The sequence below is a fragment of the Eleutherodactylus coqui genome, chromosome 5 (assembly GCF_035609145.1).
Source record: "Eleutherodactylus coqui strain aEleCoq1 chromosome 5, aEleCoq1.hap1, whole genome shotgun sequence".
NCBI lineage: Eukaryota > Metazoa > Chordata > Amphibia > Anura > Eleutherodactylidae > Eleutherodactylus > Eleutherodactylus coqui.
In genome coordinates, this window is record NC_089841.1 from 57,289,317 (window position 1) to 57,304,398 (window position 15,082).

The 15,082-nt window shown below is 44.1% G+C and overlaps 1 protein-coding gene across 1 annotated transcript in view; it reads left to right on the plus strand.

Annotated features, from left to right (window-relative positions):
- The window catches only part of DYM (dymeclin), a 293,544-nt gene that overhangs the window by 104,771 nt on the left and 173,691 nt on the right, over positions 1 to 15,082 (plus strand). The window contains exons 11-13 of the mRNA XM_066602574.1: positions 2,117 to 2,242; positions 12,548 to 12,661; positions 13,925 to 14,019. Coding sequence (XP_066458671.1) covers positions 2,117 to 2,242; positions 12,548 to 12,661; positions 13,925 to 14,019 — 335 coding nt within the window. The remainder of the gene's footprint in view (positions 1 to 2,116; positions 2,243 to 12,547; positions 12,662 to 13,924; positions 14,020 to 15,082) is intronic.

Below are 15,082 nucleotides of genomic sequence, written 5' to 3' on the forward strand. Positions count from 1 at the left end.
AGGAAAAGATTTAAGAAAAAAGACTTTGATCATTAAAAATGTGAGAACCGTTTTCAAAGTCTGCTGTGCTAGATATGGATCGCTCGAGGTGACAGCCTAATGCTTGAGGACTGACTCATAGTTGAAGTTCCCGTCCATGTGCTGTCTAACGGCACGCAGACACATCACTGTCAGTGGGGCCATACGGACATGAGATTTGTTTTCTCTATGGTCAGTTTGGTCTATGTAAAAAAATTTGCAACATGTCCTGTTCTTGCCCAGTGTCTTAGGTCAAGAGGGGTGTCGTCTTTCCTTAGGGAGAGCACCCAAAAAGTCTGTGGAAACACCTTGGGGTGAGTGGGTTGGGGGATAGCATTGAGAGCACTCAGAAGGTGTGTGAAAAGACACCTGAAAAGTGAGCGAGGAGACTTATGTGGCCATGCACGCTCCTCTGGGTAATTTATGCAAATAAGGAATATGAACCAATACCTCTGGAGCGCCACCCACTAGATGGCAGCATTCCTTCAAATCAATGTCAGACCCTTTATACAGGTCTTTGGGAATAGGAAACCAAGCCAGAAACAGCTGTCTGTGTATGGTTTTCTGGCTTGGTTTCCTATTCTCAATCATTGTTATAAAGACCTGTATAAAGGGTCTGACATTGATCTGAAGGAATGCTGCTATCCAATAGGTGGCGCTGTAGAGGTATTGTTCCATCTTCCCTATTTGTCCAGTGTCTTGGATGACAGTTCTGCTCTGAAGTGACTAATTAAAACTCATCTCACATGGATGACATTTGTTCTCCTTGTTTTTCACATATCAGAGTTTACTTTTTTGCATATGATAAAAAGGGAAAAAATGAACACGCAACTCATGACTGCAAAACGCACATACAGATTTTAAGCCTTTCTGCTTTTTATGGACCATAATCTGACATGGTCCTCTGCATGAGGCTGCACTACTGATAGACTCTGATGACATGCTCTCATTAACCCCTTAACACTGTACAGGATGTACAGTTATGTCCCGGGTGTGCGGGGCTTATATGGAGCGGGGTCACGAGCCGATCCTGCCCTATACAAGGCGGGTTTCAGCTAGTTGTGACATTAGACACCCGCCAGCTGCCATCACTGTTCGGGATTCCTGAACAATACCCCCTGCAATGCAGTCGCCGGGTGTTGTTCAGTTGCCATGGCAATCTCATGAAGGCCCCCAGGGCTGACATGAATAAATGCCTATCGGACCATGCCTGTGGCACACCTTCATGGACTGCCTGTCAAAATATAATGTATAATGTAGTACTGTGGTATTGCATTATGTTGTATGATCCTTCAAACGATCTAAGGTTCAAGCCCCCTATGGGGACTCAAAAAGTGAAAAAATTAAGTTTAAAAAAAAAAAATTAATGTATTAATTGTTGGAAAAAGATAAAAAAAAGTAAAAGTTAAGAAAAAAATCAACCCTTTTCCCCTATATTAATTAAAAAAGATAAAAGTATATTTGGTATCGCTGCATCCGTGAAAGTCCGAGCTATCAGTTACATATTATTTATCCCACACGGTAAATGTAGTGAGAAATAAATATTCACCGTACCAGAATTGCCCGTTTTTCGCAATACCGTTCTTCAAGAAAAAATGTAATAAAAAGCAACCAAAAAGTCACACCAATTCTAAAATGGTATCAATAGAAACTACAGGACGTCCTGCAAAAAAATGAGCCCTCGCACAACTATATTGACGGAAGAATAAACAAGTTATGGCTATCAGAAGGAGGCAGCAGAAAATACTTTTATTGTCTTTCAAAAAATATATATTTTATTTTTAGAAGCAGTCTAGCAAAATAAATGTATATAAACCTGGTATCGTCGTAATCGTACCTTCTTACAGAATAAGGTTATGTGTATGCTGTGAAAACAAGACCCCCCCCCCCCCACCTCCCAAAAATTGCGACATTGTTTTGTATATTATATAGTAATTTAAATGGTACTATTGAAAAATACATCTCATCCTGCCAAAACAAAGCCCTCCTGTAGATATGGAACTGGGAAAATAAAGGGAGAAGGAGAAATAAAAAGTGGTAGTGGAGGAAATAGGGCCATGTCCTTAAAGGGTTAATGATTACTTTTTTAACCTCACAGGTCCTACCCATATTGGAGATCTTGTACCATGTAGAAGAGAGGAATTCCCACCATGTTTACATGTCTCTCATCATCCTTCTCATCCTGACCGAGGACGATGGATTCAATCGGTCTATCCATGAAGTGGTAAGATTACCGAGGGAACTTTACGCCCTTTCTGCCTGCTGCACTGAGGATGGCACATGGGCGTCAGATCATTCCTGCCTCGGGGAGTCACAGCACATGTGCCGTCCTCCATATGACCATTGCTGGAAACGTCAACCAGCAAAGAACAGGGTGTTGTTTAGTTGAAGAGTCAGGAAGAGAAGCTGGACTGCTTGCAGAGTTGGGCCGCCCATCAGACGGTCTACTGCTAATTAGCATATTGTTGCTAGGTCAAAAATAAGATGACCGACTTATTTTAAGATACACCAAACTAGAAAAAACAGACACGGGGCGCACATCCACAGATTATACATTGATCTGTCGCTTCTCAGCATTATTATAGACCTGAACATGAAGGTCTTGGTTACATTTGGATCAAATTGTATAAGCCCACCGGCCACGTCACGGCGACCTGTTTGTTTGGGTCTACTGGGCACAGCGCTGCATGGCGACCCCTGCAATCACAACACAGCACCTGCAGGAGGAACACCCTAGCTTCCCAATAATACCACTGCCATCAGGCTCCGTGCCAATGGCTCTTGGTTACACCACCCCATGATATTAGCAACACCTGTTTATTTTCTTGCTAATTAACAACACCTGTGCCAAATGGTTGGAGCGCTAGCCCAAGCAAAAACCAGAAAGGGACAGGCTATACAAATACACCGAACTGGAGGAAAACACACATGAGCGCGTGCTTTTTAGTTAGTTGGAGACTGAATAAAGGGCAACTGCTTGCTTGGTTCTCAGGCCATTTCAGGTAAGCTTTAGCGGCCTGTTCACATGGTGTGGTGCTGCTTGACGGCCCAGGTTACTATGGGGGGGGGGGGGGGGAGGTGGTAACGAGCCATCGTGGCTGAGCCTGGCAGCAGTAGTGGTGTTGGGCAGCTGGGTTGCTCCTCCTGCGGGTGCTTTGTTGTGGTGGCAGAGGTCACCATGCAGTGCTTTTCAGACCTTCTACAGGTTTCACTGGGGCAAGTATAGTCCAAATTATATCAAAGAATTTTTCACTGTTAGGACTCTAAAACGTAACTTTTAATAAAGTAATTAAAATTTAAACCAAATATTTAGACACAAACTGACACACATTATACACAAAAAGAGGGGGGGAGAATTTACCTCTCGACTAAAATCACAGAGTTCTGAGGTGTGTAGATGCCACTCTCTTGGGAGATCTCACAAAGGCAACAAAATGGACGTCCTTATAATAAAGGACGATATATCCCTCTGATGGAAATATCAATTATCATGGTGAACAGGTGATCTCCAGGACACGGGATATTTACCTTTATTATTTTCAGTCTTTGAGCTCCTCAGGGACCTATATATGTTGGCTAAATGTACCTCACTTGATGCGATTATATTTCTTGATTGTTAGTATACATGAAATGATGAGCTATAGTTGCCATAAATAGATATAAATTTCGTCTCCTAAGATTAGAACTGACTTCTCAATATAGTGGTCAGATCCAACTTATTCAGTCATAGCCATGTAGACAAAGTCTCAAATAATTAGAGAGACAGTGCTACGTGGAAATCATACACACATTATCTATAGTCTAAGTCAATAGCTTGCTGGTCTCTATGGTTTGTGAAGCCCTTAAGGTACTGTTTTAGGCTTCACATTAAAGATTTACTAGGTACTAACTATCTGCACAACTTTAGTTTTTCTAATGAATAGCCCTAATAGACTTTGTCATTCAACAGAGGATAAATATCCTATAAGATAGTATTAAAAAGCAGAGAGATCAAAATAATAAAGAGATAGAGCAGCAGCAAGCCAACCACCCTGATGGTGGGTGATTGGTATCCATTTATATCTATTTATGGCAACTATAGATCATCATTTCATGTATACTAACAATCAAGAAACATAATCGCATCAAGTGAGGTACATTTAGCCAACATATATAGGTCCCTGAGGAGCTCAAAGACTGAGCGAAACGCGTTGGTCCAAGTCATCAAGTCGGACCTAAAATTTCTTGATAAAATAATAAAGGTAAATATCCCGTGTCCTGGAGATCACCTGTTCTCCATGATAATTGATATTTCCATCAGAGGGATATATCGTCCTTTATTATAAGGAAGTCCATTTTGTTGCCTTTGGGAGATCTCCCAAGAGAGTGGCATCCACACGCCTCAGAACTCTCTGTGATTTTAGTCGAGTGATAAATTCTCCCCCCCTCTCTTTTTTTGTGTATAATGTGTGTCAGTTTGTGTCTAAATATTTGGTTTAAATTTTAATTACTTTATTAAAAGTTACGTTTTAGAGTCCTAACAGTGAAAAATTTTCAGACCGTATACCACCAGGGATTAATACCTTCTATTGTAGACCAACAGGGGGGAAAAAACCCCCTTTTCCACCCTAGACCACCAGGGATTAATTCCCTCTTTTACACTAGACCAATGTTTCTCCCTCCCCTCAGCCCGCCCCCTCCCCACAGGTCATGTTTTCAGGATACCCTTTGTACTTGCACGTGTAATGTCAGTGCCTCAGATATTGCCACAGGTGGTGTCTCTATAGAATATTTTCAAACCGTGATTTGTTGGGGTATCGTGAGGACCGGAGATTGGGTAACGCTGCTCTAAACCATCAGGGAATAAAATGATACCACCTTTTCCTATTTTAGACCACCATTTATTAACCCCATGTATACCGTAATTCAGTAGAAAATAGAAAATAAAGTAAATGACCCCTCTTATGCCCTGGGCCACCATGAAATCAAATATGAACCCAATCTTCTATCCTAGACCACCACGGGACATTACCGAAGACCACAAGATCTAGACACATTACTCCTTACCCCCTTAGACCACCAAAGACATTTTAATAACCCCAAATTTAGCCTGAAATAGTCTGTGTGGCTTAATGAGGAACAGTTTCCAAAAACCTTTGACACATCATAGGGACACGTCAATGAGTTTTCATTGCTGTGGGGTCCTGGTGCTGAGACTTCCTCCGATCGCTAGAGCGAAGCGGCTGAGGCGCTGTCGCTGCTTGCTAGCTGACGATGGCCCATAGACTTTCTATTAAACCCGTCTACAGCTAACAAGCAGTCACAGCGCCCGGATGAGCTCATTAGCTGCTATGAGGTGTCACAAGTTTTGGAAATCCTCGTTAGAGTTTAAAGTCCAGAAACTGCAATGTATTATATTATTATGCCTGTTAGTATTCTCGTCCATATGCGGATATTTCTTGGGGGTTACTAAAAATCAGAAAGCCCATTTATTTACATGTAGATTGACATCCCCCCCTCCCCTTGTGTTTAGTTTCCGGCCATAGGTTCTAACTTCCAGCTTTTCATCCAGGCTCCATCTACCTGAGCGAGGAGCGGGCCACCCGTTAGTTACTTCTCGCCGTGCTGAGTGTGCGGCGCCTGAAGACGCATCAGCTTTTTATTTTTGGAACAGAAATGCTGCCTTGTGCCGAGCTGTATAATTTACTGCCGAGGCTTCTCCAATGTTCTTTCCCAGGGACACCCAATTGTTGCATTAAATTAAAGTCCGTGACACTCGATTGAAGACTTTTACTGTAAGTTGGTTGGAAAATGGCGCAGAAGGATTAAAGGATAATTTCTCAAAATAACTGAAAGTTTGGCTGGAAATTTCCATCAGTCGTACCCGGAGCCGAGTAACGTGCTGCAGGCCAAGCTTCCCGAGACTCAACTGCTGCTGTATGCTAACCGTAAAAAGGATGGAACCTGATATATCACTATAGAGGCGCTGGTCCCTGTATCTCATGCTGAGCTTCAAGTCCCCCGCATGGACGTACTGTAGGGAGAGATTCATTAAAGCAACCCTCCGGTCCCAGGACTGGGGGATATTGCTTCATGCCCCCCTTTATCTCCCTACAGCCACTGACTTCTGGGCCCGCTTCAGTGATTCAGGAGGGTAATGCTGCTGCTTTGGCTACTCAAGGCACACTGATCACTGATGGTACGTTGGTAGTCTAAGACGTTGCATGGTGTGGCCAATCAGAAAGTAGCATGCAGTGACTGATTACCAATGCAGTGTGTGCATGCATTAGCAGCAGGATTACTGCGGACATCTTGGATCACTGGAGCTAGGCCCCAGGAACTGGCAGATTGACTGCTGTACCGGAGAACACTAACGTGCCAGATTAAATACTCCTATCCCAGGGGTTTGCCGTAAGACTGGCATGTCCTATACTAGTCTTATATGTCCGTTGGCGTAAAATGCATCAAATTCATCAGGTTACAAGCTTCTTGGTAAATTTGGCGCAGCTTCGGCTATCGTTGGATCGGTAATTCGTTAGGAGGCATAGCTGTACCCCATCGGCACTGGGTAGTCCTCGTCCTATTCCTCACCATTTGCTGAAAGCTTCCATTCACTGACAAAGTCTCAGATCCAACTTTTGAGAGGCTTTGAATATATAAAAATGATTCAACTGCACTCATCCAGCAAGCAGAGATCTTGAACGTCTTCATCATACGTTGATTTCCAAAGGTTATCCCAACACCTAACCCCTTAGGGACATGGCCTATTTTGGCCATAAGGATGCAACGATTTTTGGGGGATTTTCATATCCACTTTTCAAAAGCCCAAACTTTTTTTTTATTTTCCCATCGACGCGGCCGTATGAGGGCTTGTTTATTGTGACGCAAACTGTAGTTTTTATTGGTGCCATTACATATAATGTATTGTAAAACTTTTATTTTTTTGAGGGCAGGGAGAGAAAATGCATCAATTCTGCCGTTGTTTTTTAATTATTTTTTTTACAGCGTCAGTCATACGGCATAAATGACATCAGATATGTTTTCTGCGCGTCGCTGCGATTACAAGGATGCCAAAAATTATACTTTTTTTTTTTTAGGTTCTTCACAATAAAAACCCTCTTTTTTTGGAAATTATAATAATTTTTACATCGCTGCATTCAAAGTCACATAAGTCTTTTATTTTTCCATGGGCGGAGTTTTGTGAAGGCTTGCTTTTTTGCGCGGCGAGCTGTACTTCTTATTTGTACCATTTAGGGGTACATGCAGCTTTTGTGATAACTTATATTGCGTTTTTTTGTTAGGTAAAACGAACAAAATCAGCATTTTGCCTCCATTTTTTTAATGGTTTGTGCTGTGCAGGGTAAATAGTGTGTTCAATGTATAGTACAGGTCATTACAGACACAATGATACCAAATATGTGGGTTTTTTGTTTGTTTTTGTTTTGTTATATAACTAGCGAAAAATTAGCAAACAAGCGTAGTTTTAAAAAATATATTTTTGTATGTTTTTCTTTTTTTCAACACCATTCTTTTTTTTTTTTTTACACTTTTTATGTCACTGAAGGGAACCTGTTTCATAGAAGCTCTGATTGCTATGATAAGGCATTGCAGGACTTATGTCCTGCAATGCCTAATCGCTTGTACCAGCGTTCACAGGCAAAGGCAAGCCAAGACGTCTGTAGCTGGTGTTCTGTTGCCATAGCAACCCATCGGCACTCCACGATTACATCACGGGGGTCTGATGACGTCACAGAGGGGAGCACCCTCTTTTAACCCTTTACACACCATGCTCTATGTAGATTGCAGCATGTAACAGTGGAGGTCGCTGTCCCTATGCACCCTCTTCTGAGATCACGCTATCCACAGGGCGTAACTGTATGCCCTGTTGCGTTTAGTACCGCACAGCAAGGATGTACACTTAACGCCCTGTGGCGTTAAGCGGTTAAAGATAACTTGTCACCAGGTTCGTGCTGCTTGAACCAAAGACCGTATATACTGGAAAGGCACGTACATCGCAGGCAAGTAGTTTTTGTTTTGAACTGCAGTGGCGTTCCAGAATAAAACATACTTGGGATATCGTTTTTGAATCACGTGGGCGCAGCCTCACTACCCCCTATCCCGTTTTTGGGTGCTTTTACATGGGACGACCTGTCGGGCGCAGATGCCTAACGGTTCGTCCCAGCGATGATCGTTAGTGTACTCTTTACACAGGGATGGTCATCACTAGTGAATGAAGGCGGAGCGGGCGTGAATTATTCTGGCTGCCCGCCTCATTCACAGTAAACAGGCAGTTGTTCCTAGATGAATCACCACCGCTCCCCGGTCTCCTATGTTTTATTTTGAAACGCCCCGGAATAAGACCTACATGGCTGCACAATACAATCCCAAACAGGGTCTCTCTAAATATTGATGACTTGTCCCACATTCTCTTCCGTGTCGCGTGAAACCGTTTACGCACGGTTAAAACCGCATGAAATCCCATTGATTTCTTGGATAAATATGTGGGACGCTGTAGATGGGCGCACAGATTTACGCTTTCTGTAGTCGGCACCCGTGAATCTGATCTCCAGCTCTCGTCCATGGAAACGTCTTCAAGGCTGTTTAATAACCCCAAAGACCCCAGAATATGTCCTATGAAGGCCAATAGCAGAAGTCCCCCTCTTTATTGAAGCCATAAACTGTGCCTCAGCTGTCTGGAGGGTTTATGAGCATCCTTCCAATGCTTGGGGGCGAAACACAATGCTTAAAGTTGTCTATTGTAGAAGTTGTCAATACTTATTAAACAAAGTGTTCTCATGGCTGCGATGGGACCACCACTGTGTGGAGGTGGTTGAAGGATGGAAACAGTTGTGCGTAAGTGAGCGATGCTGGTTCCGTAACTCCCATAGAAGTAAGTGAGAATTGAGGGGTTTTGAAGACCAACTGTTTTAAAGACCAAGGGTAGGTCATCAGTAGCTGATTGGCAGCGATCCGCTGATCAGGATCCTCTCCGATCAGCAGACTGAAGAGGCCACGGTGTTTTGCTATATATTGCGGCCTCTTCTCTAGCCTGTGAGGTCATGTTCATTTATCTCAAGACCTGAGACCTGATCAGTCCCATTAAAGTAAATGGAACTGAGCCGCTATACTGTGCCTGGTATGGACTGAAGCGACGGTAGCACTCATCCGAATGCAGCTGCCACTTTAGTCAGCTGATCGATAGGGATCCTTAGCGGCGGACCCTCACTGATCAACTATTGGATAGGTCATCAATATTTTACTCCCAGAAAAGCTCTTTACAGCAGAAGCGAATCACAGCAAGCCTTGCTAGATCCCTAGCTCGGGGGCTACAGAAACAACGCAGCTCGCTGTGCTATGCAGTTTGTAGAACTCCCATTGACTGCTATAGAAGTTAGAGATAGCTTGGTCCCGCTGCTCAACTGTTTCCATAATTCCCGAACACCGTATACAGCCAGGTTGGAGACAGTGGGGCCTCAACTCGAGAGACATTCAGGTCCACCCCTGGGAACCGCACTCATGAGAACTTTATGGCTTAAAAGTCGAAATGGGAATACCCCTTTACAGGGAATGTGTCGTCAGAAATGACATTATAGAAATTGGGGTTTCATTATAAATGTATATTCTAAAAAGTGTATGATTTTTTTTTTTTTATATGATTGGTCATATAAAAAAATATTCTTGAAACATTGCACCTTTTACACAGGTCACTAGATCAGACGCACTAGGCTGGCAGTTCCTGTTTACTGTAGCTTGAGTATCGGCTTTGCTGATGTGACCTGGTCATAATGAGCTGAGTGATCTCATTATCATTAGAGAGTGGATGAGAGCTTGTTGTACTGATGGGGGCCTAGATAAAGCAGGAAAACACTAAACATGCAGATAGGATTCTGTATGCAGCTGCTCTTAGGCTAACTTCACACAGGCGTCATGAATCCTGCCCCCATATCGCACTCCCCACCATGGGAATTCCCCAGGGCTCACATTACTTCGGGGATGCAGGGATCCTCTGCCACAGCTGTGACAGCCACGGAAGAGGATTGCAGAGTTTCTCCCATTGTTTTCAATAGGGCCGGTGCTGCTGCCGCCTTCCCCATTGGAAACAATAGGCACTGCGATGCGTGATCATACAGCCAGATACAACATGCAACGTTTTGTTTCCTGCATCACATTGCGGGAAAACCTCGCTAATGTGTATCACCCCATTCGAAAGAATGAGGTTAATATTTGTGCATCTTGCAGCGCACGAATCTCGCACGATTTTGACGCCCGTACGAAGCCAGCCCTACTTCTAGGTCTCTGGGGAAGGGAGTGTATTCCATCATTTACTGCAGACTGTAATAAATTTGACATTTCCCTGTCAGTTGAAAAAGATTAAAGCGACCTTCCAGTTTTGGGCTAAAAGTCTGTCCCAGGACTGGAGGGTGGAGGGGGGTAAGCTACCTGTAGATGTTCTTTTCAGCAGTCTCCTTTTTGATAGCTCTAAGTGCCGTTTTCAGATGGCCAAGATGACCACCACCATCTTTAGACTACCTAATCACGTATAGTGCATTGGTAGTGTTCTATACCTGCTCTGTGATTGGTCAGCGCTGCTCAAGTGATCTGTGAGGGGCAATCACAGCGCAGTGCATAATGTAGACATAAGCTGGTGTCGGCCATCTTGGCTGTCTGAGCCAGCAATACGAAGGGACAGCTGAAAAGATAGTCTACAGTAATATGTCCCCTCCACCCTCCTGTCCAGGGACACCGTTTTGTCCCTCAACTGCAGGGTTGCTTTAAGGAAATTAAAAGTACATGCTATGCATGACATACCCATTAAACCTCAAGCTGAAAGAGGTGGTAGAGGATCAGGAAAACTTACTTTTTTGAAAAAACAGTGCCACACCTGTCCACAGGTTGTATTTTGTATTGCAGCTCATCTGTTTTGAAGTTTATGAAAATGAGCTGCAGTACCACACATGACCTATGGATAAGTGTGGTGCTGTTTTTGAAAGAAAGCAGCTATGGTTTGCTAATCTCGTATGCCCCCTTTAAAGCTCGCTATACACCTAAGATAAAAATGACTAATGTTGCCAAGTGTGCGGGGACCTCCCGATCATGGCTGATCCCCTGTTTTTATGGGAGAGCAGCTGCCATATGTGTCTGACAGCAGCTTGTTCCCTGCGCCCCAAGGAAACATTAAGGGGGACATTTAGAAAACCATTTAAAAACAAAAGTCTGTTGCCCATAGCAACCCATCACAGCTCAGCTTTTATTTCATGTACTGCTGTGGTAAAATGAAAACTGCACTGTGATTGGTTACTAGGGGCAACCTAGACTCTTTTTCTTAGCTTTTTTTGCGTTACACTGCATGACCCCCTCGATGGGTAACCAATCCCCGATGCCATCACTCGCCCTGGGCCGTTCTTCCTCCCTCCCTTCGTCCAGCGCCAACATTCACTGCTGGATCCCTTTAAGTCGTGTGTCACAACCGTAAATAAGTAGTTCTTCAGGCGGCGCGGCCTTCATGTTGGGATTTGCAGGGAGAGATTCCTACTGAATGAGAGGAGTTACCACATGCATGTCTATTGATCTCCCATCTGGTTCTCATCGGATTGCCTCCCGCCTGGGTGACATGTAATGTTGGAGCGCAGACTTGGCCGTGTTCAGGTTTTTGTGCTAGTTGCTAGCTGACGAAATCTGTCCTGTAATTCACAATGTAAAAAATGGCTTATTGTCAAACCCTGAGCCCCTGTAGTTGCTGCAATCTGTAACAAAGAACCCAACTTACACATCTCAGTCCCCGAATCGTCCTGTATACCGGCTACTAGTTAGAACTATTATTGGGACAGCTGTGACAACAAATATGGCCGCCTTTGTAACTCCCATTGAAGTTGTCATTCTGCTCTCATAGGGTCTTGCCTACCTATGTAGTGTGGACAGGCTGAGGGGGTATGCTACTAGACAGATACAGCCTGATGTATGTAATAGCACCTCCTCTTATAACTCTGTGTTGTATCTTTCTTCTGCTATTCTTGCAGAGCACTCCAGAGCTGCCCTCACTATTCTGCTGGTGGACTCAGGATTAGTACAGGAAAAGTAATATGGGTATACAGTGACTCCACCAGTACAATAGTGAGTGCAGCTCTGGAGTATAATACAGGATGTAACTCAGGATCAGTACAGGAAAAGTAATGTATGTGCACAGTGACTCCAGCAGCAGAATAGTGAGTGCAGCTCTGGAGTATAATACAGGATGTAACTCAGGCTCAGTACAGGATAAGTAATGTATGCACACAGTGACTCCACCAGCAGAACAGTGAGTGCAGCTCTGGAGTATAATACAAGTTGTAACTCAGGGTGAGTACAGGATAAGTAATGTATGTACACAGTGACTCCACCAGCAGAATAGTGAGTGCAGCTCTGGAGTATAATACAGGATGTAACTCAGGATCGGTACAGGATAAGCAGTGTTTACACCGTTAACTCCTCTTCTATGTAGATTATGTCTATGTATAAATATAAAATGGCTTTCCAATTTTTATCAGCTGACCCTCCTGCTCTGTCCCTGCAGATACTGAAGAACATCACTTGGTATTCGGAACGTGTGCTGACTGAGATCTCTCTGGGCAGTCTGCTCATTCTAGTAGTCATCAGAACCATCCAGTATAATATGACTCGTACAAGGGTGAGTACGTCCCGGTAAGCCTGGGTAACAGTGATCATCCCGAGCTGCTCAAGACTCAGGCTCAGGTGTGAGCACTTGCAGGATGCACATTAGTAGGGTGTTTGCACATTGGGACAGCTCATGGTCGCACCTTAGTAATGTCCTCAGAGCTGGAATCATCAGCATTGTGCTACTATTCTCTACCTCGTCTGTTGGGTCAGGTTACGCCTTGTATTCTGGAATGCGTATTTTTGGCCACATTTGACTGCTTCTTCTGCAATGTGCCACAATGGACCACGGGTAATCACTGAACCAGCAGAACGCTTCCTGAGGGTTGTCTGGAATATAGTGAGGTTCTGCATACACAGTACAGGACATGGTGGTGCGCAGAACAAGGGGAGAGAAGTCAGGAAATGTCCTTGTAAAGTTTTTCAACTTGCTCATCGCACCCAAATTAGATTTTTCTATGGTTGCGTTAGCCAACACTCATGCATGATCTCCAGGCTTGGTGAACTTTTTCTGCTTTCTCCCAGGTGTATTTTGGACGCGCTCTGCCCTTAGTCCCATTAGTTATAGTCATGCTTCGGTCAAAATGAAGTTATTGAGTGTATCGCTCTTGTGTGCACATTACTAAACAGATGACGTCAGGTTTATACGGCTTGTTGTGCTGCAGATTCCGCAGAGACTAATGTTGGTCGCACGTTTTGAGAAGGTCAAGTTTCTGAATCCTAAGGCGGCCAAAGATGGCAGCCAGCAAATATTTGGAATCTGTATTTCTAGTGACATCAACACTCCTCACATATTTAATTAAAACGAAGCTCCTCCTCAGGATGCGGCTCCAGATCTCAGATTGAATTCCGCAAATGAAAACGAATTGTTAATAGCTCAGATTACAGCGTGACCGCATTACCTAATCTCTAACGAGGCCTTGCCCAATAAATTAGTCTGAAAGGTCATTTACAGGTCCGTTCTTCATGATAAACATGTGACACACAGTGCTGGATATAGTTTGCAAGGCTACAGATACAAAATAAACCCCCTAAATACAGCTTAAAGGGATATATACCCATCTTGGCTTTACGTAGCCGAGATAAGAAACCACTGCTGTGGCTACCGGCCACTCGGCCAGGGCCTACTGAAAGAGCCGAGTGCTAAGTGCAGCACTTTTTGTATGGCTCTTGAAGTGAATGAAAGCTATGAAAACAATGTTGCTAAACGTAGAATATGAGCAGAAATGTATTGGATGCTTACAAAAAAAAATAAATAGTAATTACTTTCTTGCAGGACAAGTATCTCCACACTAATTGTTTGGCAGCTTTGGCCAACATGTCCGCCCAGTTCCGCTCCCTTCATCAGTATGCCGCGCAAAGGATCATCAGGTATGTCAACATGTGTGCTGTCATCTCATTAGCAATGTCTGTACACCACATTTGTTGTATCATAGAGACTAGAGATGAGCGAGCATACTCACTAAGGACAATTACTCGATCGAGCATTGTCCTTAGCGAGTACCTGCCCGCTCGGGAGCAACGGTTCGGGTGCCGGCGCTGGTGACAGGTGAGTTGCGGCAGTCAGCAGGTGGGAGCGTGGGGAAGAGAAGGAGAGAGATCTCCCCTCCGTTACTCCCCGCTCTCCCCTGCAGCTCCCTGCCCGCCGCCGGCAGCCGAATATTTGCTCCCGAGCGCACAGGTACTCGCTAAGGGCAATGCTCGATCGAGCAGTTGCCCTTAGCGAGTATGCTCGCTCATCAATAATAGAGACCATAGGTTGTGGACATGGTGAAGATTACACCATACGAGTCACTAGTCCGGCTTATCTAACCCCAACCCATCTGATTTTATGACCAGGGAAGCCACTTCCAGATAGATATTGCCCCTGCAGCAGCAAATGAATGATCGTCATTATGAAAACAAGGCACTGTTCAGTCACTTTAACGCCCAAAAAAAGTTTTATGAAAGTTAAATGAGAAAACCAAAAATTTCTTTGGTCCCTTTAAGGCCCAAAACGGCCAGGAACTTAAAGGGGTAAGAGACTTATATGTCTAGAATATATGGAGGTATGCTATGACCTGGCCACGGTTCTATTTTCTCCATAGTGCCATATCATGTGATTTTGTCATCCATCACTATGTACAAGTTGGGCGCCACACACATCTAGACAGATGCTGGGATCCACTGGATTCGAAGAGGTGTTGGTAGGGTGTCTGGTGATCTGTTTAGGTGTGTGTGGTGCCGGCCTTGTCCATAGTGAAAAGCATGCTCTATATTTCTGAAGGCGAGGGTGGGGTAAAGTGGGGCCACACTTCCCTCTTTCTTTACCATCCATAGGCCCGTATACAAAAATTGTCAGCCTTGACTATAGTCTAAATAGCCAATAGACAATGCAGTCTCACTATATTGTATCGGTATCTATAAAATATGGCAAATCATAGCACTAGACCAA